This window comes from Gloeophyllum trabeum (assembly GCF_000344685.1).
Source record: "Gloeophyllum trabeum ATCC 11539 unplaced genomic scaffold GLOTRscaffold_00013, whole genome shotgun sequence".
Lineage (NCBI taxonomy): Eukaryota > Fungi > Basidiomycota > Agaricomycetes > Gloeophyllales > Gloeophyllaceae > Gloeophyllum > Gloeophyllum trabeum.
In genome coordinates, this window is record NW_006920422.1 from 1,109,940 (window position 1) to 1,132,260 (window position 22,321).

The 22,321-nt window shown below is 52.5% G+C and overlaps 6 protein-coding genes across 6 annotated transcripts; 3 read left to right on the forward strand and 3 right to left on the reverse strand.

Moving 5' to 3' along the window:
• Window positions 1-145: 145 nt before the first annotated feature.
• On the reverse strand, window positions 146-497 carry GLOTRDRAFT_132448 (uncharacterized protein; the record flags this gene model as incomplete). Its single annotated transcript, XM_007871299.1, has 1 exon — window positions 146-497. A coding segment is annotated over one exon (352 nt), but the record flags the coding sequence as incomplete, so codon positions are not given.
• A 2,599-nt stretch (window positions 498-3,096) lies between these two features.
• GLOTRDRAFT_140687 (uncharacterized protein) lies at window positions 3,097-6,288 on the forward strand (the record flags this gene model as incomplete). Its single annotated transcript, XM_007871300.1, has 17 exons — window positions 3,097-3,378; window positions 3,467-3,692; window positions 3,760-3,926; window positions 3,980-4,089; window positions 4,161-4,299; window positions 4,365-4,817; window positions 4,872-4,887; window positions 4,947-4,966; window positions 5,019-5,033; window positions 5,085-5,326; window positions 5,387-5,476; window positions 5,535-5,562; window positions 5,618-5,746; window positions 5,802-5,842; window positions 5,996-6,066; window positions 6,123-6,171; window positions 6,234-6,288. Exons 1-17 carry the CDS (start codon window positions 3,172-3,174, stop codon window positions 6,286-6,288), a joined length of 2,058 nt encoding a protein of 685 aa, XP_007869491.1. The 5' UTR covers window positions 3,097-3,171.
• Window positions 6,289-7,000: 712 nt separating this feature from the next.
• On the reverse strand, window positions 7,001-8,696 carry GLOTRDRAFT_122914 (GroES-like protein). Its single transcript, XM_007871301.1, has 4 exons — window positions 8,528-8,696; window positions 8,184-8,475; window positions 7,729-8,131; window positions 7,001-7,673 (listed from the first exon to the last, which is right to left on the reverse strand). The coding sequence occupies exons 1-4, from the start codon at window positions 8,670-8,672 to the stop codon at window positions 7,377-7,379; spliced, it is 1,137 nt and encodes a 378-aa protein (XP_007869492.1). The 5' UTR covers window positions 8,673-8,696; the 3' UTR covers window positions 7,001-7,376.
• A 470-nt stretch (window positions 8,697-9,166) lies between these two features.
• GLOTRDRAFT_80606 (NAD P-binding protein) lies at window positions 9,167-10,881 on the forward strand (the record flags this gene model as incomplete). Its single annotated transcript, XM_007871302.1, has 5 exons — window positions 9,167-9,249; window positions 9,401-9,693; window positions 9,831-10,078; window positions 10,301-10,460; window positions 10,660-10,881. Coding segments are annotated over 5 exons (802 nt in total), but the record flags the coding sequence as incomplete, so codon positions are not given.
• Window positions 10,882-13,687: 2,806 nt separating this feature from the next.
• Window positions 13,688-15,954, forward strand: GLOTRDRAFT_107823 (uncharacterized protein; the record flags this gene model as incomplete). The annotated part of the gene is made up of 11 exons (XM_007871303.1): window positions 13,688-13,751; window positions 13,810-13,988; window positions 14,052-14,135; window positions 14,193-14,283; window positions 14,337-14,424; window positions 14,477-14,663; window positions 14,728-15,061; window positions 15,135-15,235; window positions 15,302-15,527; window positions 15,620-15,813; window positions 15,871-15,954. The coding sequence occupies 11 exons, from the start codon at window positions 13,688-13,690 to the stop codon at window positions 15,952-15,954; spliced, it is 1,632 nt and encodes a 543-aa protein (XP_007869494.1).
• A 231-nt stretch (window positions 15,955-16,185) lies between these two features.
• Window positions 16,186-22,321, reverse strand: GLOTRDRAFT_26339 (uncharacterized protein; the record flags this gene model as incomplete). The annotated part of the gene is made up of 34 exons (XM_007870964.2): window positions 16,186-16,329; window positions 16,382-16,448; window positions 16,499-16,543; window positions 16,594-16,604; window positions 16,661-16,727; window positions 16,783-16,913; window positions 16,961-17,034; window positions 17,083-17,239; window positions 17,292-17,348; window positions 17,402-17,533; window positions 17,595-17,627; window positions 17,684-17,695; window positions 17,749-17,891; window positions 17,947-17,977; window positions 18,033-18,154; window positions 18,207-18,243; window positions 18,343-18,490; window positions 18,543-18,651; window positions 18,704-18,742; window positions 18,808-18,843; window positions 18,954-19,027; window positions 19,080-19,206; window positions 19,262-20,077; window positions 20,130-20,403; window positions 20,466-20,527; window positions 20,629-20,726; window positions 20,781-20,800; window positions 20,854-20,943; window positions 20,994-21,020; window positions 21,076-21,209; window positions 21,265-21,315; window positions 21,371-21,673; window positions 21,728-22,144; window positions 22,201-22,321. Coding segments are annotated over 34 exons (4,209 nt in total), but the record flags the coding sequence as incomplete, so codon positions are not given.

The following is a 22,321-nucleotide window of genomic DNA, read 5'->3' on the forward strand; positions in this document are numbered from 1 at the left end:
CCAGTAGCACGGCGAGTTCGCGAGGCGTGAAGACCACGGCGAAGTTCGTGTTGTGCCGCTGGGACATGTACCCGGTGCCAGTAGCGGCGAGTTCGCGCGGGGGGGGGGTCTCGTGACCAGACAGAATGGGGAGGGAGATACTCACGTAGCGACAGGGCACTCCTCTTGTGGCCCGGGGTGATGGGTGGCAGCACCACCGGCTTCTTGCCATCGTCCCGAGCAGACAGGGCGAGCATGCGCGCCTGCTGGATGGATGCCGGGTTGGCAATCATCGGGTTGATGGTGTTTTCGGGCGGGGGGGCCGGCGGGGCAGTGGACTGTGCACCCACTTGAGCTTCCAACGCCCGGATCTTGGCTTGAAGTTGGGCAAGCGTTTGATCCAACGGCACTGAGCTACTTGGGTTTACAAAGTTAGGTCCGGTTTGCTGTGTTTGGACCGGCGGGTAGGGGACAGGCGTGTTGCGGTTGCCGAAAGTGAGGCCGAGGTGAGAATGCATGATGAACGGGGAAATGAATGGATAAGTTGGTGATGTGGAATAGAAGGGGTTTTAGTGTAGAATAAGGCTGTAGAATAGCGTAGAGATTAAATCGAGGTAATATGCCTGCGTCTACTGTAGGAACGCTTCGTCGTCGGTGAACGTCGTCGTCGAGGTCAGGAAGTCGAACGACGAGAAAACTGCTCGAGCACTGCGTAGAGATTAAATCGAGGTAATATGCCTGCGTCTACTGTAGGAACGCTTCGTCGTCGGTGAACGTCGTCGTCGAGGTCAGGAAGTCGAACGACGAGAAAACTGCTCGAGCACTGCCGCTCGGCTGGACGCTACTGCCGGCCTCTCTCGGCTTCGCTAGAGCTCGTCTGGCACTGCCACTATGGAGACTACAACTGCGAAGCCACGTTGTTCGCGAACTTCCCTCTATGTTACACCATCCGTTGAACGTTCGGAATCAACTGCAAGCCTGACGATCAGTCGACGTATATTCTATGTACCTTCCTATATACTCTACTCACATGCGGGAGGCCTCCGGGACTTACTTGCTTTAGAGGAATAATGGGGCGTAGCTTCCGGTCCTGTCAGTCAGATCGATGCCTGTGCTGTGGTGAGGGACTGGGTTACCTGACGTCCTAATGCGCCTCATTTCCTGTATGCGACCGTCGAGACTGCGGATTTTGGCCAGTTCCATACATCTCGTGAGTCGTCTTGCACTATTTCGGTCGATATCTCGCTTTATTTCTTGGGCCCTACTACACTTACCTGGCCTGATGAAGCTTCATTCTAGTGAAATTCTTCGGGATCTGGACCCTGGACGTACTTACGCTTGCTTGTGCGCGGACTTGGTCTACAGTGCCTGACGTAGGAATCAAACTCTGGGGTTAAGACCGCAATCACAGGACTATCAACGATATGATAGTCACTGTGGTAGCACTGTTATATGCGCGAGGGTAGGTCCCTACGTATACCGGAAGCGGTGATGTCATTGACGGAAAAAGTTGACTTACTGACCCGGAACTCCCCACTGCGTAAGTGCACCTTGCACTTGTTGGCAGGCATCTTGACTGACACGACTGGTGCGAGGCTATTCTTGTTCTCGAAGCTCTGTAAGTTTATCACTCGCGGAAGATGGGGGATGACATGACTGTAGATGGAGTTGGATGGTGCCTCCTCATCTTATACAGGCGGAGCCTGCCCGTAATACTCAACGCCATTTTATGCCATGACTATAATGTTCTTCGCCTGTCTTCAGACGAGTACTGTGGACCTGTTACACGTGGGACGGAAAGGAGTGCGGTGGATCCTTTTGTGCCACGAGGGGAACTGTGGAATCGGTTAGGAGGGGAGGGAGTCGCAACAAGAGCTGTGTCTTGCGCTTCTTGGGTTGTCCGAGCCGTCTTTCTGGCGATCGGGAGGCCCGGACCAGGGAATCCAGGATATTCTCGACTGACCGACTTCCAGCTGCTTGTCGATTTCGAAGGCCAGCAGTTCATCACAGGCGGTCTAGAGGCTACATGCTAGAAAGACTCAAGATTACCCACATTCTTGTCCTCTGCGGTGCCAGCTCCACCGATGCGTCGGCAACAGTTACTAGTACTGTGGTACGTGCGAAGTACAGGAGTGGTGATCTCAAGTCCAGCTATGGCGTCGGTTGTACTCTCATTGGACTTTCCTGCCGAGACACACACAAATTCCTAGTATCCCTCGCAACCGCCACTATCATGCAAGCCGCTGCGCTCACTCAGTCGTCGACCTTCAGAGCGGCTGCTGACGGGCTCTAAAGTAATTTCGACCATTATCTTGTTCATCAACCTCAACTAATCTAGTCCGCAGGCTGAAAGCTGGTTATCCATAGTTCAACTTGGCCATGGATCTCGTGTACTCTGGCATCTGGAGAACTGTTGCACCTACCACGCACTCGATTGAGGATACAGACACTAGCGCTGTTATAACTACTACAACTTTGTGCTGGTGTCTCTTACCCTCAACTTTCTCTGAGGACAGCGGAAATCTCACGATGTCATTAGTGTCTAGAGAGTGCTCGCCAGCGGACTCACGTCTTGCGTCTGGATGCATAATTTGGGACCGTCACTGCTACATATTATGGTGGCGTAGGTTAACGAACTTCTGTGCTAGTGCCCGCTCCGCTTGAAGACGTCTAGCATTCTCCGGCTCAGATGTTGTCTTTGCAAAGTCTCCATGCGTCTGACCCTCGTCGCATATCATTGGTCCCCCTAGCTCGTATGCCAGTCTTGTGGAATATCGTGCGTTGATGCACGACAGCCACCTTTCCAATGCACTGCCAGGGTAATTGTGATAATTATCAGGATATTACATTGTACCAAATATAGACAGGGACTCTGTGCTCTCACAAAATCACCGTTCCATGGACATCACTCATTAGAGTCTTTACTGCCTTCGGTAGTAGTAACATATATGCCAGGTGAGCATAACGTGGCAAATCCTGTCTTGCCCAGTCACATTTTGAGATACAATATGTGGTAGCAATAACCTCACTGTTTCGGCCTCTAAAGATGTACCCGAGTGGTATCCCGCTGACCGTCGAATCGGGTGATGTTGTTCCTTATAATTACGCTTCCAGACTGTTACGCCGGCGATCGACAGGCAACCAACTCCCGTCACGCCTGTCGTTTGACTATAGTGTCCTCACGTAGCAGCAATGAGGTGGAGAAAGCTTAAGGGCTCGTTTGTGCTCGGATTGCTGCTAGCGGGAGCAGAGCTTTCTACTGCTTCATCGCGGGGCGTACAGCAGGTATTCGTCAGTGAAGATCCATGCTCTAGTATCGGAGGAAAGAGATGGGCGTATCCATCAGCGGTCAGGAGCTGCTTCCAATCGTTTCCAGTCGACCCAAAGCTGAAGGCGAACGTGAGTTCATTGGCTACCAGATTACATCCATCGCTCCAGGCAATTGAAAGTGCCTAGCATACGTCCTGTGGACTAACAATCGCGATAGATAATCGAAGTCATCAATAAGACGCTTGCATTTCACACTTCGACGAACTATCAGATCAGAGCACCGGAACCTTTCTCTTCGGAGGTTCATGAGGATGTCGTTGGTGACCTTGCAAGAATAAGCAAACAACCATACACGTCCGACTTCGACTTGCATATCGACCTGTCTCGTACGTTAAAGCGACTCAATGACGGGCATTGCGTGTATATCAACTATTGCTATGACGGTAATGGAAATTCTCAGATCCCGCGGTCTTGTCATAAAATCTGATCATGACTGGTCTGTCACGACAGCCCTCTTTGTGTCATACCTTCCGACGCCTCTCGTCCTATTAGCCGATAGCAACGGAGTTCAGAATGTGCACATAGCGCCGGAGGCCTTCTCTGTCATATCTGCAGAATTCCAGGACCAGATTGGATACTGGGAAGATGCCCTTCCTGAAAACCTTTCCTTAGATCAAGTAGGCGTTGCTATCTTGAGATTGTCGCTCAAATTTTGAAGGCATGGTACTAGCTATCTGGAGCAAAGGTTCTTCTCATCGACGGTGAAGACCCATGGGTTGCTGTCGAGGCTAACGCTGCTATCACTGGTGGATATACTGCCTACGGCACACGGCAAAATAGGTACCTCCTATATTCACGCATCCTTAATGTTTAATCCATGCTGATGAAGAATCGTCTCTCTGATGTTTCAGCTTCTTTTCCAGCTACTCATTAACTAGCAATGGGTGGTATTATGTTATGGGGAATTTCGCGCAGCAGACGCTTCCTCTATACGACTCTCGCAACCTGACCATCATTCCGGTGAATAGCAGCGAAGTACGCACTATCACCGTACGTGGGCTCTCTTCCTCGCAGCGCCAGCTCATCCCGAGATGATCTGGCCTCTGCTCCCAAAGCTCCCATACCGCTCCCGATTTGGCGACCTCTCTGTCGACTTCGCTGACTCGGCCTCGTTCTGGGACAATAACTGTCGGGCTACAATTGGCACCAATGGCGTAGACTTACGCTCCTCGTCCGAAACTGAGCTAGCCGACATATATGCTTCCGTCTCCAAGCTTGAGCAGCAGCCCCGAATTTCGTTCCGGGAAGCATGGCAACATAGGATGAATGTCTACATGGACGCCCGGCCGACTGGTGACATGGATCTACCCGCTATGCTTCAGCCCAGCAAGAAACCTTTGAACGGCAGCCAGGGTGTAGCACAGTTCTATATGCTTGACGACGATATTACAGGCGTTTTGGCATTAGGCAGTTTTTCTTCCGAGTCTTTTGCTGAGCTACAGAAGTCATTGCTAGTAGGCTTGACTTCCCTGAAGAATTCGGGCGCAACTCAACTCGTGGTTGATGTGGTAAGTCGTGAAAGTGCTGCTTAATATCCTCTCATAATCAAGGATTTTACCTAGACTAACAACGGTGGAGGTGAGTAGATGTACCTCAATTTACCGTGCAACGTACCTAAGTTACCGCCTCATGCCCAGGTTACATCTGCATTGCCCATGTACGCAACCTTCTGATTTAGCTTTGAATGCTGCCCTGACTTGGCTACGCAGTGGTTGCACCGCATTGTAGGCCACTAATAACGGCTTATAGTCTCTGACGACTTAGTCTAGGCCTAGATATCTGGTCCAAGGGCCAGTACTGTCCCTCAAGCGGGATTAGATACGACAACTCGAGCAGGACCTCTCGCACGGCTTATCGTTAAGCAAGTTATCTCCGGAGCTGACTCCAACTACACGTCAAGCTATGACCCTACTCAATGGACGTTTGCTAATCATACTCCCATGCCGGAAGGATATGATTGGATGGCATCTCCCGTGAAGACTGTCATTAACGGGCGGGAGGACGCTTTCAGCCAGCGGTAAGTAGATAACCGGAGCTATACCAGTCGTTTGTCATTGAAAATGGTCGTGCATCTTAGGCTAGGCCAAGAATGTCAGCCGTTCGACATGAGGCCTCCAGCGGACCCTCTGTTCGATCCGAGGAAAGTGGCGATAGTCAGCAACGGCAGGTACACACCAGTTCATGGTTGCTGTAAACGCCGTAGTTAACGGGGGAAACCACTACAGATGCGGGAGCTCTTGCTCCCTGTTCAGCGTGCGTAGTTTTCATGAATTTCACAGACCCGGTTGGGCTGAGAATCAGTATAAAGATCACGATGGCGAAAGAAGATGGTGCAAAGACTGTTGTAGTTGGTGGAAAGAAGACGGTTCCGCAGCAATACTGTGGAACTGTCGGTGGGCAGAGCACCGGATTCTTCCACATCGATACGGAAATCAAGGTCAGCGGCTGGATCTCTGTTTCTGCTTCGTGAATGAATGCTCATGGTACTTCAGACGGCCGGCTTGAAGAACCATTCATTGGCTCCTCCGGACTTGTACGTGTTCCATTCACGCCCGTATCATCGGACCGGTATGCATGTTGGCTCAGGACTAGACCATCCCACGAGTTCACCGCTGTCATCCCGGGCATTCGCCATCGAACGTCTCACTTGCAGTGCCAATACTTATGCCGTTATCTTTGCATGTAGCTTGACGAATAGTGTCCAGGGAATTACGTGGCGGCTGGGGTATGGTATTTGGGATACTGAGCAACCCGAAGGTACTCCTCATGGTCGTTTCCTAGCGTCTTCTGTCCCGCTCATTTGAGATCACTAGAATGGCAATACCATCCCGCTGACTATAATCTTCTCTTGACGAACGCTACGTGAGTGTCGTATGATGCAACAAGAAGGTAGCACGTATATGCTAACATATCGCCTATGACAGAGTCAACAATCCCGTCGCGATTTGGGAGGCCGTGGTCGCCGAAGTGCTGTCATGAAAGTCTAGAGTCGGGTCAATTTGGATGGCGCAGATCACTCGATGTTCACTGTGTGATACGGCTTACTTCACGAGCCCGCAGAGACGAGTGTCCGTCTGCGTCATCACGTTCCTTCTGTTGAGACCGGGTAACACGTTGCCTGAGCCGAAGAATCTACGTACGTATACGGGTGCATATCATGGCACTTTCTGTCCGCCATTTTCGTGCGCGTGGCCAGCAATGAACTCCTGTGCACCCTTCTTTCGTCGATCTTTGACCGCTGCGGCGGGCCGGCGTCCATCTGGACGCCCTCACATTCTTTGATTGTGGCAGGCCGCAGATCCGCGGAAGACAAGTGCCGGATTCTGGTTGCGTATTGCCTTTTGCGCACCGAGTCCAGCGCACATCATTCGAGGGCTACCGTCAGCACGTGCCCAGGCTACACCGAGTCCTTGTCCTGCCTGGATGCAGACCGTGCAGTTAAGGTGAATGTGAGAAAGCCATCAGTGAGCTCGATAACTGCCTTGTCGTAGACCCCTCCGGCATGTCAGCTGCTACAGCACCCAAGCTAATGCCCTTTGCTAAAGAATCTCCCGGTCTTCCGCTGGAAAATCGTGTCGGTCCTGCCGACGTCTTACCGCTGGTAGTTTCAGCCAACCTCGACCTCCTCAAGGTACCGGAGATTCGGCGCGGACCGCCGTAGTGTCGAACGGCCAAATGAGGATAAGGGTATGTTTGATATGTAGGGGGTACATATTTGAAATCTTCATTCCATAGCCAGCTCTGCATACCCCAACGCGATAGAGAACGGAATGAAGCAAGCGCGGGAAGGACTCGTTCGTCATGTCAGGGTATAGTACAAAGGGATCCGGAGATAGGAATAACAGCGCGAGCGAATGGCGCGAACCGCGGACGTCGTAGAGATAGAAAGGGGGAATAGCGAGCGATTGCGTAGAAGTACAAATGACCTGGGAGGGTGTGAGCCGAAGGGGAGAAAACGCCGAGCGGCGATGAGCACGTAGTAAGTACATCTCGTAGCAGCACGAGTCCTTTTCTAGTATAGTACACTAGCCACCAAGAGAAAGGAGAATAAATTATGCGGGCAGCTATCAATGCTTGTTGCCGCCGACCATGACCTTCAGGACCATGTTGCCCGCGGCGTCCGAGCCGCGCGCGACGAGGTCGAATGCCTTGGCTGAGTCCTCCAGCGAGAAGCGGTGCGTGATGAGCTTCTCGATGTTTTTGAGCTTGCCCGAGGCGAGCATGGCGATCGCCTGCGGGTACGTGTGGGCGTAGCGGAAGGAGCCGAGGATGTCGACTTCGCGCGTCGCGGCGGCGGAGAGGGGGACCGTGGGGTTGCGCGAGCCCATACCGATCAGCATGACTTTACCGCCAGTGATGGCGCTCTGAGGGTCACGGTAAGATACAGACCAGACTTCGAGAGAGAGAGGCGCGACATACATGGATGGACATCTGGATGCACGGCTCAACGCCTGTGCACTCGAAGACGATGTCGAAGCCGTCTTGCATGTTGAGATTCGACAGCGTCGTCTGGGCAGTCTCGCGGGACTTGGCGAGCTGCTCCTCTGTGCTCTTTGCCCTGGCACCCATGGGGAGCTGGTGCGTCGACTGGGCGAAGCCATTGGCTACGGCAAAATCCAACCGGTCTTTGTTAATGTCGACCACGCAAATACGCGAAGCCCCCATTGACTTGGCTACGGCGCACGCGAGGAGGCCGATAGTGCCAGCCCCATAGACGAGGATGGTTTGCCCAGCCTTGAGCTCGGACCGTCGCGAGGCGTGGAGAATGACAGAGAGCGGCTCGGCAAGCGCGCCCTGCTCGAAGGAAACATTGTCGGGCAGTCTTCGGGGAAAGCGTTAAGGGCGGTCTGACGGTATCAAGCAATTGAACTCACGGATGAAGGACGTGCGCCGGGTGGTTCATGCAGTTCTGAAGCGTACCGTCCAGATGGGGAAAGGTTTTTGCGCTGCTGCAGAAGCGGAGGCCCTTGCAGAGATTGTACCGCCCCTCGGTGCAGTACTTGCAGCGGTTGCACATGATGCCGGCCTCGATAGCTACTCGCTGCCCTGGGACGAGGTGTCGTACACCTGGTCCAACAGCTGTTATGACGCCGGCTGCTTCGTGACCGAGGACCATGGGTGCTTGAACGGCAAAGTCGCCGTTACGTCCGTGCAAGTAGTAGTGTACTAAGACAAGCATCAGCAGAGCTTGAATGAAAAATAAAAAACAAAGACGCACAGTCACTGCCGCACAGTCCAGTCGCCACAACGGCTACCTGAGCTTCCCCTTGTCGTGGGGGCCATTGCGGACGCTCCTCGAGGCGAAGGTCTTTGGGTCCGTATAGGACAACAGCGTTTTGTGTGGGAAAGGCGACGGGAGACATGGCGAGGAGGAGCGGGTGGTTGGTGGACTCGAGGCGGCATGTCGTGGAGGCTTTTAAAGGGACGCCAGTTGGAGTCTCGTGAGGATGTGTTCTCGACGAAGTTCGGGGGGACAGGGGAGCTCGCGCCGGTCCGAGCCTCCGGCTGCAGAACCTTGTCGATCGACTCGCCTGACGGCTACAGCCGTGATCGTATTTTTCCCCGATTAGGCAGCTACTTCCATATCGGGCGGCAGCGCTTTTGTGTTCTGACCGCCAAAACGTGCCGCTCGGGCTGCCATCATCGAAAGGAGCGGTCGGCCAAGGTCGACTGACCTTTGCAAACATCTTCCGGATGCGCGGCACGACTCCCGAACTCCTCTCGCTTTACGTCCATTCGCCAGATCCTGGCTTCCAGGCCCGGATGGATTCAGTTCACCCGGCACCGTCAATCTCGTCCCGGTAGGTCCCACATATAATGCATAGACACACGAATACTCCTCTCGTCAGTCTGTTCCAATGGATCCCACTCCGTCGCTGCCCTCGCTCAAACTCTTCTCTCTTACAGGCCAGAATGCTCTCATAACAGGCGCAACGAGGGGTACGTAAATTACCCGCAAATCGATTCTAGGCCTTCATCTCTTAATAACTGTTCAAATGCCGATGACACACAAATTGTCCTTTCACGACCTTCGGAACGTGGTTGGCCTTTCAATTGCACCACCCTCGGATCCGCCACCGAATCCTCGCAGGCATTGGTGCCGCTTGTGCCATAGCGTTGGCGGAGGCGGGGGCTTCAGTATGCCTCGTGCAGCGCCCCCCACAAGAAGGCCAATCTCCAAACATGGAGACGGCCAACACCATATCGGCTCTGGGCGTTACAGTGAAGACTGTATACGCCGACCTGGCTGACATGGAATCGGTAAAGACTATCGTGCCTCAGGCGTTGGAGGCCATGGGTGGCGAAATCCACATCCTCGTCAACTGCGCTGGAATACAACGGCGATCACCGAGTGTTGATTTTCCAGAGAAGGACTGGGACGATGTACGTGAGACGCCTATCACCGCTGATCTCCTCGTATTTTCCTCTATCCCACTTTAAGACATGTTTAAAGTTACCTCGCTCGCTCGCTGACCCTTCTCATACGGTCTGCGCACCGGCCCCGAAATTGAATATTTTAGGTTATCAATGTCAACCTGAAATCCGTGTGGCTGCTTTCACAAGCTGCTGGCCGGCACATGGTATCGAAACGCCGTGGCAAGATAATCAATATAGCATCCCTCATGACATTCCAAGGCGGTTTGAACGTGCCCGCGTACGCAGCTGCCAAGGGCGCCCTGGGCCAGCTCACCAAAGCACTGTCAAACGAGTGGAGCCAGCATAACGTGCAAGTCAACGCGATCTGTCCTGGGTACATCGCGACTGACATGTACGTACTTCCCGCATCTTGATTTGCGCCACCTCTCGTCGTCGCCAAACATATGTTCCTCCAACTCCCTTCCGTGCGCCACTACAAATTCATAACATTAAACTATCACTCGGGGAGCACGGCCCGTCGCCTTATCGCCCGCCCTTCTCTTATCTTCTTCCACAACACCCCCTCGTCTTCCTGTGTACACTCTAACGCACGGCTCCTTCTCAATTCATCCAGGAACGAAGGTCTCCGTCACGACGCGGTCCGCATGCGACAGATCTCGGAACGCATCCCGGCCGGACGCTGGGGCGACCCCAAGGATTTCGCGGGTCCTACCGTCTTCCTCGCGAGCGCGGCCAGCCAGTACGTGTGCGGGGAGCTCATGCTCGTCGACGGGGTGAGTGTCATCCCGCCCGCGCTTTTGTCTCGCTCTCCATTCTACCTTCAATTTTCGGCGCGAAGTGCTTCTTTTCTTTTGAGCTATTGTTCGTGATTTCATTTCGGGGCCTGCACCCCCCTCCGGCATGCTGTGTTCTATATCTGATATGCTGCATGATGGACGTTGTATTCTGACCGAATATCTTATCGTCTGACAGGGATGGATGGGCCGCTAAAGCAGAATCGGTACGGCAGCAGTCAGTCTCAGCGCCTATCGCGGGTGTTCTGACGGGCCACGTATACCTCGCGCGGAAAAGGAAAGGGTGGACGGCCCGTGTCAGGTGTATGTAGGGGCGGTTATGTATAGTGTAGCGGCCAATTCCATCCAAGCATGCGTCAACGCAATCTCTCGCGGTATCTATGTGCATCTCAGATTCCACGCGCCCGGCATATTTGGTGCTTTTGGCGTAGATGAAAGGCCGTTTCGGAAGATCTGCCGGCGGTCACACCCTCACTGCACGTTCCGGGGCAAGAGAGAGGGCCTAGGCCGTCAGGTATATATCGTACCGTGTACCATCACTTTGCACTCTTCCCTCCGGAACATAACAGCTTTCCAGTTATTAGTCGTACGAAATGGGTCTCATCTCTCCCTCGAACCGTGGAATCTGAAAGACAGTCGGACTGGCGCGTCCGAAATTTGAAGAAACCACTCATAAAACATACCGGAGTAGCAACATCGGCCCTCGGTGCCGTCTTGTAATTACCCGGCGTATGTACGGCCCTGAGATCGATCTTCCACTGCAAACCCGCATTATGCAAGCGCATCCCCGCACTCCTCTATTTATCTCAGATTGCGACGCCATTCGCGCCACAAACGAAGGGAGGGGGAGGCACCGGCCCGGATGCGCGCTCGACGCGATTGGGCATTGGGGTCGAATGTGGGTTGGGAGTGGTCGCTGCGTTCAGACGCGGAAGAATCTCCCACCGTACCTGAGAGGCGTTGACCTCACAGGTCAGGTGGGCTTCCTACCGAGGCGTGCAGAACGGACCGAAGGGATAATTTGTAGTGCTCGCTCAGAACGCAATATGGCGAAGTGGCAGGTACGACCGGTGGTCGGAGGATACAGATGAGGAAATTACTCTACCAACCTGATAGACGGGCTGACCTGTTAGAGACTCTAGCTACGAGTGCGTGATGAGAAATCATCGCGCTAACCGAAGCGGACGGCGTTTAACTCGTCCCATGGGGTATCAGTGGGGAAAGGCAAGAAGAGAATTGTGCACCAGAGCTGTGGGCGCAAGCAGACTTATCATAGCTGTAATCTTCATCGCTGCAGCTATCAAGGCGACATCGATGACTAGATCGACCTATCAACCAGAACTCACGTCATAATCATCCGAAGGGAAGCAGGCCGGTGGTGTTCCTAGCGCAGCCATGGAGGTGCGAACTGGCGCTATATACAGGACGGTTCCCGCCTGCATATAGACGATGCTTTAACTTTCAGGTCAGGGGAAGTGCTCACATGTGATTTTTCCACGCGGACATTTCATGGACATTCCTCGAATGTTGTAGACGACGTCATGAAGGGTCGTGACATCGTGGAGAAGGGCGTACTCCATATATTGAATGGGAGAAGCAAGGAATCCCGAGTGAGATGCAGGTGACAGGGAAATGGATCGGCGGCCAAGGAGATACAGCAGACGGGAGAGGAAGAATAGACTCGCTGTAATGGGCCCGACGTCTGGAAGCCGGAGCAGCCTCGACGAAAATGAGGAGAAGCCAATGTTATCTGACCACTCATTAGGGGGACTCGTGTAATACGGTTGCGACGCGTAAGCATCTGAGTTTACAGAGCTCAAGACATTAGAACTTACAACCGGGAGGGATAGATGAGTTCTCTTCACACTGGCCTTACTCTCCGCACACACAGCCCATTCAGTCTAGGCTAACATCTCCGACCATGTTCACAGATTAGACGCAGGCCTCGCGTCGATCTGGACGGCCGCAGGGTCGCGCCCACCTCGCGAACACGGGCGAACAAGCTGCCACTCTAGACGCCTTCACAGGTCGCAAGGGATGGCGCTTGGTCGCCGAGGTTATCCAGTAATATGATGTTGTGAGCCGCCAGGGACATCGGAGGTTCCCCTTAGAATGCCACTACAAGCAGCGGATGGACCATTCGGGATCGGAACGTACTCATCTATGGACGCGAAAGCCAAAGAATTCCAGATAGGGAAGATGGCCAAATTTTTCGTCGACCCACTGTGTCTCTTGGATAGCGACGCCAGTTGAGGTCACTACGAGTACTATTGTACCCCAACAAGTCGGTCGTGCATCCAACCACACCCCATTCTCAGCGTGGACTGGTCTGGTGGGTCTTGCCGGTGGTCGCAGTCAGTTCCCCAATCTCCGTCAGGATTGAACTGAGACGAATGGGCATCCTCCTTAGCACTGATCCAGGCAGGCCGTTCGAAGACGCGAGCAGAGTTAGAGTTCCCAGTTCCCGCTTGAACCCGCGTTGAGAGTCCACTACGAGCGTGGTTGCCTCGTGAATGTCTGCGGTCGGATACGAACGCCTTGTATAAGAGGCAAATACGCTACTCACCTTGAGAGTGATATACTGTATAAACGCGTTGCAGCCACGATAATCCACACCCGCCGCGCGTGCCGCGGTCACGCTGCCACGCTTTCGGATCGCCAATCCCAGGCCTGTAGCTATGTACGACAATCATGGTCGAATGGTATGGAGGGAAACATTCAGTGATCACGACGGGCGTCCGACTAACCGTTGCAATCCCGTTCCGTTCCTACGGCCTACGGCCTTACGAACTTGGTAGTGGTGCTGACAACAGCAAGGCGAACTCCGACTTTAGTGCCTGCGCGTTGATCCACCACGGATTTTCGACGGGTCTCCATGCAACCGCAGGTCCGACAGTCGTCGGCCATCCAATGGCGCATTGACACAACCGGAGACTGCAGAGCCTTTCCATCAGGACCTGTAACGGGCTAGAGACCGCAGGACATAGCCTCTATATATATCGGATAGGTAGAAGTCAATTTCCGAGGGTGCCCGATTCTACATTACTTTTAGCAACGTCTCACGTTGACTCACCATACCCTTACCTGAACCCACCCGCTTACCTTACCGCTTAGAGGCCTATTTAGAGCATACCCGGGATCGCTGGTAGAGCCCCAAGAACATCGCAAGAGCTGCTGGACACCGTCGAAGAAACAGCTGAACCGAGATGACTATCGTTCTAACGCCCTACTGGTCCAATGGTGTCCAGAAGCTAAAGGCGATGTTGCAGCGTGAGCACTTCCTTTTCTCTCGGCGTTATGCACTTCCATCGCTCGCTTGGCACTGTAGCCCCTTCTAAGCCACCAAAGGGTCTTGCTCCTCCCGTCCTTGATGATGAAACACACTACAAGAGATCTCTGGCCCAGCTTCGTTCGAAGGACAAGGCTCTTGAAAAGTACATCTACCTTAACCAGCTGAAGAATCACGACCACCATATGTTCTACAGGATTTGGTTGAACAACTTGTCTGTACGTGATTGACGTCACCCTTGAGAGCTTCTGAATTTTGATTCGCGATCGGCCGCTTTCAAGGAAATAACACCCCTAATCTATACACCTACCGTTGGAGATGCCTGTATTCAGTATTCCCACATATACCGGAAGCCAGAGGGTCTGGTGTGTGGACTTCATTCGCACCAGATGTAGTGTTCTTGGACTAATGTCCGTCACCAGTATCTATCCTACAAAGACAAGGGTCACCTTGGACAAATTATCCGCAACTGGCCACTTATTGACGATGCTCGTATATCTGTGGTTACGGACGGTCAGTGCGAATTGTGTTGCTTGATACGGTCGCTTCACAGTCGTCTACTTCAGGCTCTCGCATCTTGGGTCTTGGTGACCTTGGTATCAATGGCATGCCAATTGCTATCGGAAAACTCTCTTTATATGTCGCTGGCGCCGGGTAAGACTTCCGGCACAAATATGTGCAGCTTTCACTAATCGGCATGTCGTAGTATTCGACCATCCTCCACCCTTCCCATCGTGCTGGATCTGGGCACAAACAATCAGGCATTCCTGGATGACCCTCTCTATCTGGGTCTGCGTCAGAAACGTGTCTCCGATGAGGAGATGAACGAGTTCATGGATGAATTCATGCATGAGATGCACCGAATCTTCCCCAAACTCCTCATTCAATTCGAGGTCAGCCCCCGTCCCTTACTCTCTGGAATCGTCGGACTGACTTGAATCCCTTATGGTCTTCTAGGATTTCTCCACCGACCACGCCTTCTCATATTTGGAGCGCTTCCGCCACAGATACCCCGTCTTCAACGACGACATTCAAGGCACGGGTGCAGTCGTCCTGTCAGGCTTTCTCAATGCCGCGAAGCTCTCATCTGCCGCGTCTGGGCAGCCGTTATCGTCCCATCGTATCCTGTTCTTGGGCGCCGGCTCTGCGGGCGTAGGTGTCGCCATGCAACTCATGAGCTTCTTCAAGCTGCAGGGCCTGTCCGAGGAAGAGGCGCGGAGCCGGATCTCCCTCGTCGACTCCCAGGGCCTGATCTTCGACACGCGCGGACCGATGGCTGAGCACAAGAAATGTGCGTTGCCACCCGTGATCTTTATCCTCCTTCTTGCGTATTCAATTCGATGTCGTACTCCCCCTGATCACAGATTTCTCTCGCCGGGATTATGCCGGACCTCCCCTGACCAATCTCGTCGAAATCATCGAGCACGTGAAGCCGACGGCGCTACTCGGACTTTCCACGATCAAGGTTTGCTGGTTTAACACAGTATCCTCGACAGTGGCACTTGTGCTGAGATTATGATCGTGATCACAGGGAGCCTTCAATCAGGAAGTGGTGGAAGCTATGGCGAGGCTAAATCCCCGACCGATTATTTTCCCCCTGTCCAATCCCGTGCGTCTGTCAGAGTGTGAATTCCACGAAGCGGTAACGTGGACGCAAGGGAAAGTCATCTTTGCTTCTGGGTCGCCCTTCCCTATTCAGGAGTATGAGGGTCGGAAGCTGTACCCAGGGCAGGGCAATAACATGTACATCTTTCCTGGTGAGTACCTTTGATATCGAAACGTGGCCCGCGGATCTTGTTCTTCTGCTCGTTTCTATGGTCCTCCCGGTGCTGACTAGGCTCGATCATAGGTTTGGGCTTAGGCGCCATTCTCTCAAAAGCATCCAAGGTTACGGATACTATGGTCGAAGCTTCATCTCTGGGACTCGCAGATTCTCTTACGCCTGAGGAACGCGAATTGGACATGATCTACCCCCGCGTTGAGCGTATCAGGGAAATCAGTAACCAGATTGCCTGCGCGGTTATCCGGGCAGCTCAGAAAGCGGTATGTTTTAGCCTTCGTTTCTGTTATAGTTGTGACTGAGTATATGTGGACTTCCAGGGTGTCGATCAAAATCGTGATCTTCGCAGAATGGACGATGCCCAGCTCCGCGACTTCGTCAAGAGCAGGATGTGGAATCCTTGAATAACAACACCATTTCTGGCTATCTGCACCATTCCTTACTCTCCCTGTCGCCGTCAGTATCGTAGTTCTAGGCATTTATTCTGTGTATCCCGGGATCTGGAGGTCTAATATTAGGTATTTATTATTTAATTGCAAGTGGAAGATGCTCGATATGCAAGGTCCTAGTGCGATGCCCTGTAAACTCTCGTCTATTCGGTAATCTGTGATACATTTTCCGGGCAAGAGTACGGGTTACACGCCAGCAAGCTTTTTGAGCATTGCAAACTCGTTCCTTCCGGTTGCCTTGCAAAGGCCATAGAATTTGGAGGATGGGTTAGATAGCAGGGTGGACGGAGTGTCGAATTCCATAATGTGACCCTCTTCCAGCAACATTACCTGCGTGATTTCATCTCAGCGGTGAATGCGGTAAGTCTTGCACTCCACTTACTCTGTCGTAATCAATGACAGTCCGAAGCCTGTGTGCAATCGTAAGGATAGTGCTATCGGCAAATTCGCTGGATGACACATGAGCATGTTAGAAGGAGGTTGTGGATATTGGTCTTACTGCCGTATTGTCTTGCTGATGAGCTCATCCGTGGCATAGTCGACACTGCCAGCAATAATGAGATAACTCGAAGGGTATCCACAGACATCACTAACCTAGCGGTGGCCTATAATGAACCAGTTAGCACTCTCACCTGGCATGTACCCGGAGATACAATCATACCTCATCCATAACAAGTACTTTGGTCCGCTTGAGGATCGCCCGCGCCATGCATAAAAGCTGTTTTTCGCTAGAATCGCAGCAGTTTGATATGGTAAGGGGATAAGATGAAGATTAGTACATACCCGGTAGAGAAGTTCTCTCCACCCTCAGAGACTGAAGAATCCAGGTCACGGAAAACGTTCGCGTTCTCGGTCTCGACAGCTTCTGGGCTATCGTCGGATGGAATGAGATGCACGCGACGCAACGCCTCGTACTGGAACGACTTAAATACCACCGAAGGACAAGCAGATGCCGACCTACAATTTGTGCATCGTCATACTCCCCGAATACGTCAAGCGTTGATCTGACCGTTCCACTCAAGATCGTAGGATCCTCTGGGAAAAGTTGAGAAACGCCGCGCAATGAAATCCTCTTGCACTCACGAGGAATGATCGTTAATCTACTGCGTAGGTCGCTTAATCCAATCTGAGAAATATCAAGGTCGTCGATGAGGATTCGCCCCTCTGTGGCTTCCACGAAACGGAAGAATGATAATGCCAGGGTACTCTTACCCGAGCCAGTCCGGCCCAGGATTCCGACCTGATGCGGACATAATGAGTCCTGCCCAGTGTATATTAGTTTCCTTAGTCACCTTTTCCCCGGGTCTTATCTCGAAGTTTAGATTGTGCAAGACATTTGGTAATTCGGGCTGCAAGACGATTAGCAATGGCTGCGCCATTCAAGCAATGTGTGGGGGCTCACAGCATAACGGATTACCAAGTTTTCAGCCTTGATTTCACCAGCAGACGGCCAAGATGGTGGGGGCCAAGGCTCAAGGTATTCCGGCGGCTCACGTGGTAATTCAGAGTACTCTTTGACCCTTTCTAGTGCAACCTGCGATGACGATGACGGTCCAGACATGAAAGATTTGCGAAAAGGAAGTCTAACAACTTACCATGGATTGTTCCAACCCGACGAACCGCCTTACCTAAGCCCGGAAGGTCAGAGGGTCTTATAGAAGACATGAATCAGTGAGGAATTTACCAAGAATAGGAGCTAGATGTCCTTTTTGTAAGTCACTGGTTAATCTATCTGATATGTGAACGTACGTCGTTTGTAACTGTTGATGCGAACGCTAAGGCGAAGCCCGCCAAAGATGCGTCAATGCGAGGAGTGAAGATCGCAACTAAGCCCGTGATGCCGACTACGGCGCTGGAGAGCAGATTGTATCGAGCAGACAACCAACGATTCACTAACACGCTGGATATCAGCTATTCGTTGAGATCAACCGATGGCAGTGACTCTACCTCCCCACATCCAGTAGTATGGATTCGTATTCTCATTTTAAAATATTAGTTATAGCGAAGGCCCGGTACACACTACAAGAGCTTACTGTGTCAACGCAACGCAGCATGTCTCGGAGGAACTTGGAAGAGGCTCCGAAAGCTCGGATAATGGTCACGCCCGATATTGTCTCACCGTAGATGGAGTAAAGCGGAGACCGCGTCACGGAATCTGCACAACCAGTCTGTTGGAATCCGCGAGGGGCGAGAAGAGATGGACCCACCCAATCGACGCATGTCTCGAGATGTTTGGCCATAGACCTTTCACAACAAATCAGTTGACATAGTAATACAGGCTCTGCCCGTCACAATGCCCACCTTGGCAACTGGAAAGTGGATCAGTGCCGAAAGCAGGTTAACGTCACGATCAGACACACCATTGAAATATATGAATCCCAAAATAATGGCGCTGATGAGGAAGGGCAAGCCGCCTACCACACTGATGGTGATCAGTGTAGTCAGGACATTCAAGCCATACATTATGCTACGCCCAAAGTTGTCTGACAGGCTGCTGTCAATACCTGCAGAAAGTCAACGTCAATTTGGTTGCAAAATTCCACCCATATGTAACTGTGCCTTCGAAATCTTTCCCAAATCTATTGAGTAAGCGACCGCGGGACACAGTGTCGTGGAACCGGATATGAGCGAAGAGAACAGCCTCCAGCAGTCCTAAGGAAAAAATCAGACTGCGGTCAAGAGTGCCTACCCGTTTCGCCCTTACTCTTATATAGTACGGTAGATGCATGGATAGAGCCATGATCTAGACAAACGTACGTTCGAACGTCGGCTGGCTGTTGAAGAGAAAGAGAGAGCGGGGCTACGTACACAATACAAACCATCTGACAGTTGTCAACACGAGTCCTGCGATAGAGGCGTCAGGGTAAAAACTGTCAACGATATGATGTGCTTACCAGCCGCTGTTATCTATTGCTTAATTTAGTATTTGTGAAGGAAGGACGAATAGTCGACACTCACTGCAGCGTATACGCTGATGTAGAAGACCGGACTACGGGCGTCTCCGCTGTAAGCTGTACCAGACCAGACCCTGGGAGCGTAGGTGAGCACGCAAGAACAAAGTGAGAGTATACAATGCGTACTTTAGCCAGCCATTCTCGAAGACCGGACTGAGAGTGGCCAGAAGGAGAGACAGAGCGAACAGGATCCAGTACCAATGATCACCGCATGCCTTCACGTACGTGGCCCATATGTCTTTGCCAATCCGACCTGGAACGTTGTTGAATTACGATGCGCCGAGGATACGTGTTCGTCATCCCCTTACCTACGGCCCTCTTTTCTTCCTCTACGAGTTTACGCGGAGACTTCTTCTTCTCGGCTTTCACCTCTGAATCGGCATTTGTAGCAGCCGTGGAACTCGTTTCAGAGTTGAATTCTGTTTGGGATCCAGACTGAGCTTGTATCTCTACCTCTTCTATCTCTTCTTCGACGGTAGCAACCGCTGCTTCTTCTTTATCGTCCGAGGGATCTGCAGTATTGGACTGTACAAGAGTGCTTAGCACTCCTGAAGTCCCGAAGTCCTCGTAACCCCCTTGGTACTGGACCCGCCCGTTATCCAATGCGACGATAAAGCTCGCACGGGGGGCGCACAACTGCACATGGTGCGACACCAGGATCACAGTCCTACCTCGCATCAGCTCACCGGTGAGACATTCATGATAGAGGTGGTGGGCCGTATGCGCATCGACGGCCGAGAGTACGTCATCCAAGAGGAGGATGGAAGCACGCGAATAGACAGCGCGTGCGAGCGATACTCTCGCTTTCTGACCGCCAGACAAGTTTACGCCGCGCTCTCCAATTTCGGCCTCGTCACCGTCTTCGAGGATCTTCAGATCGCTTACCAGCGCGCAGACTTCCAGAGTCTTCTTGTAGCGTTGCTCCACGTAAGGAAGATTGAAAAGGATGTTCTCCTTGATGGATGCGTTCCTGAGCCATGCAGACTGTGGGACATACGCACAGACGCCTGGAATTGCCCACTCGTCCTCCTTCGGCACGAACCCCGTGAAGGATGCGATAGCATCAGGTCGCGATCGAGGACTCTTCAGCTGACCGGCCAGGATATCCGCCTCGCCGAGCAATGCTGAGCCCAGGCGAATCAGGAATCGGCAATAAACTATGCGGACGTCACTGACCAAGCAGTAGTAGTGTCTTTCCCGATCCCAACTTGCCACAAATGAGGGACAGCTCGCCAACTGGGAAGTTCATGCTCAGATCCGTGAGGACAAACTTATGCTTCGGGGTAGACGCCACAGACACCGGACGACTTGACGAACGGGAGCGGTCCTGAGGCCAAGTAACCGTAGCCGACTGCAATGCAATGGCGTAGTTCTCGCTTTCGAGAGGAGGGACGGGCGTCACCTCGGCCCCATTGAGATACTTTTCGATGCGGCGCAGGGACACGGCACTCTGTGTAAGCGGGTATAACGCGTCAGTATCTGGAAGATGAATGCTACGGTGGCCAGGATTACCTGAAGCATGTTGATTAATGTCTCAGGCAAGGCGTTCAGCGCGAACTTCATCTCCGAAAAGACTGTATAACAGTTTGGTCACAGGGTTCAATCTCCATGGTTGGAACCTTACTAGTGATCTATGGCTCGGTGAGAAAGGCTCTATCGCTGACTAAGAGTGTACGCACCGACGTGAACGCAATGGAAGGCGTCAGAGTCTGCTGCCGTATAACAGCGAAGTGCCAGAACGACACTAGCGTTACCAATATAGGTGATCCATTCCTAATCCAGTGCTATCAGGGACCCCAGGTCATGGATAGTAACTTTACTTTTTACCAGATAGCGTTGAAGAGCGTCTAGTAATAGTGGATAAGTACCCTGAGGTGAGATCAGGATGATGTTGCCTTACCTCTATGGTGTAGTTCAATTTCTGATATTTCAGTTCCTTTGCTCGAATTTTCATCACCCGTTCTTCGAAGCTTCGCTCCCAAGCCATGAACTGCAAAATTGACAGTTGTTTGTCAGTAATCATGGGGAAAGTCTAAATACCTTTAACATGCGGATGGCACCCAAAATCTGTGGATAGAGGTTATATCAAGGTATAACAGACCACAAGCAATAATTCACATACCTCGTTCATCAGCGCTACACGCTCATCCCGAGTCTTCATGAGGTTATCTTGAGCGTGCACAACTACCTTCCCCGCGAAATGGTTCATGGGGAGGAACAAGCAGGTCACAGCGAGACCGATGAAACAGGACACGCCTAGGAAGGGTACCAGTTAGCTAATGAGGAGAGCTTTCTGAGAGATCGTCGATACCGAGAAGACTATATAGGAACATTGTTCCAATGACAATCTCGATGGGCGAATCTAGTCACAAAGTCAGTCAGCGCTGTCTCCCTTGAACGTGGGAATCACGCGTTACCTATGAGAGTGAACAGATGCCACGCAAACTCGCTCACGCGATCGACGTCGGTTGTCATGAGAGTCATAACCTGCGCCTTGCTCGAAAATTCAGCCTCGTCTTCGTCTTTCTTATTATCCGCCTGCTCGCCATCCTGAGGTGGATCGGCCTTCTTCTTGTTATCGTCCTCTTCGCCGGGCACGGAGCCCGAAGAGGAGACGACGTCCTTCCGCACGAGCGTCTTCGCGAACAGGATGGAGTTCAGCTGGACGCGGATGCGCACTTGCAGCGTGGTAGTTGATATAGACCACAATTGCCCCGTAACTGCGCGAAAATCTTAGTATACGACAACGCGCCCCCTGATTCCAGAAAACGTACTTAGATAAGTGATGGCGTTCACAAAGAACAGCCCAGCGCAATACGCGAAACCCCATCCCCTTTGCTGGCGTTCCGGGTCCACCTCTAGGTAATTCACGAGCTTCCTGAGGAAATACGCCGGCGCGTAGAACAGACACGCGGATATCGCCGCCAGGGAGATCTGCAGCGCCAGAGGCCCCGCGTTAACGCGGAGCAGGCGGTAGCCCAGCTCCCACCCCGAGCCCGGCTTAGGCGTCCACTTGCCGATGCGCAGCTTCACCGCGCGGAGGGTGGCGCGCATGCGTGCGAAGAGGTTCACGGCGCGCATGTCGGCGGGGACGATGGGCAGGTCGCCAATGTCCAGGCTTTCGGAGACGTTGCCGAGCATGACGACCTTGGTCGTGTAGGAGAACAGGAGGGTGTCCCAAATAGATGCCCCTGGGGGTATGGTACGGATTAAAATCGAAAACGGATGGGAAATCTGATGAACGCACCGACAACTCCGCAGACGTTATCTTCGTAGCGAGACGTTATCGCCTCGACGACCTTCTCAGAGTATATGTGCTCTGGGGGATAGTGCAAATTTGGGCCCCATGGGGTAGTCATGGTGTTCAC

Coding starts and splice junctions, on each gene's coding strand:
- GLOTRDRAFT_122914 (XM_007871301.1), bottom strand. CDS start 8,672: ATGTCTCCCGTCGCCTTTCCCACACAAAACGCTGTTGTCCTATACGGA. Junction 8,132..8,183: donor CCGGCGCACGTCCTTCATCC/GTGAGTTCAATT, acceptor CTTTCCCCGAAG/ACTGCCCGACAATGTTTCCT. Junction 7,674..7,728: donor GCATCCAGATGTCCATCCAT/GTATGTCGCGCC, acceptor CGTGACCCTCAG/AGCGCCATCACTGGCGGTAA.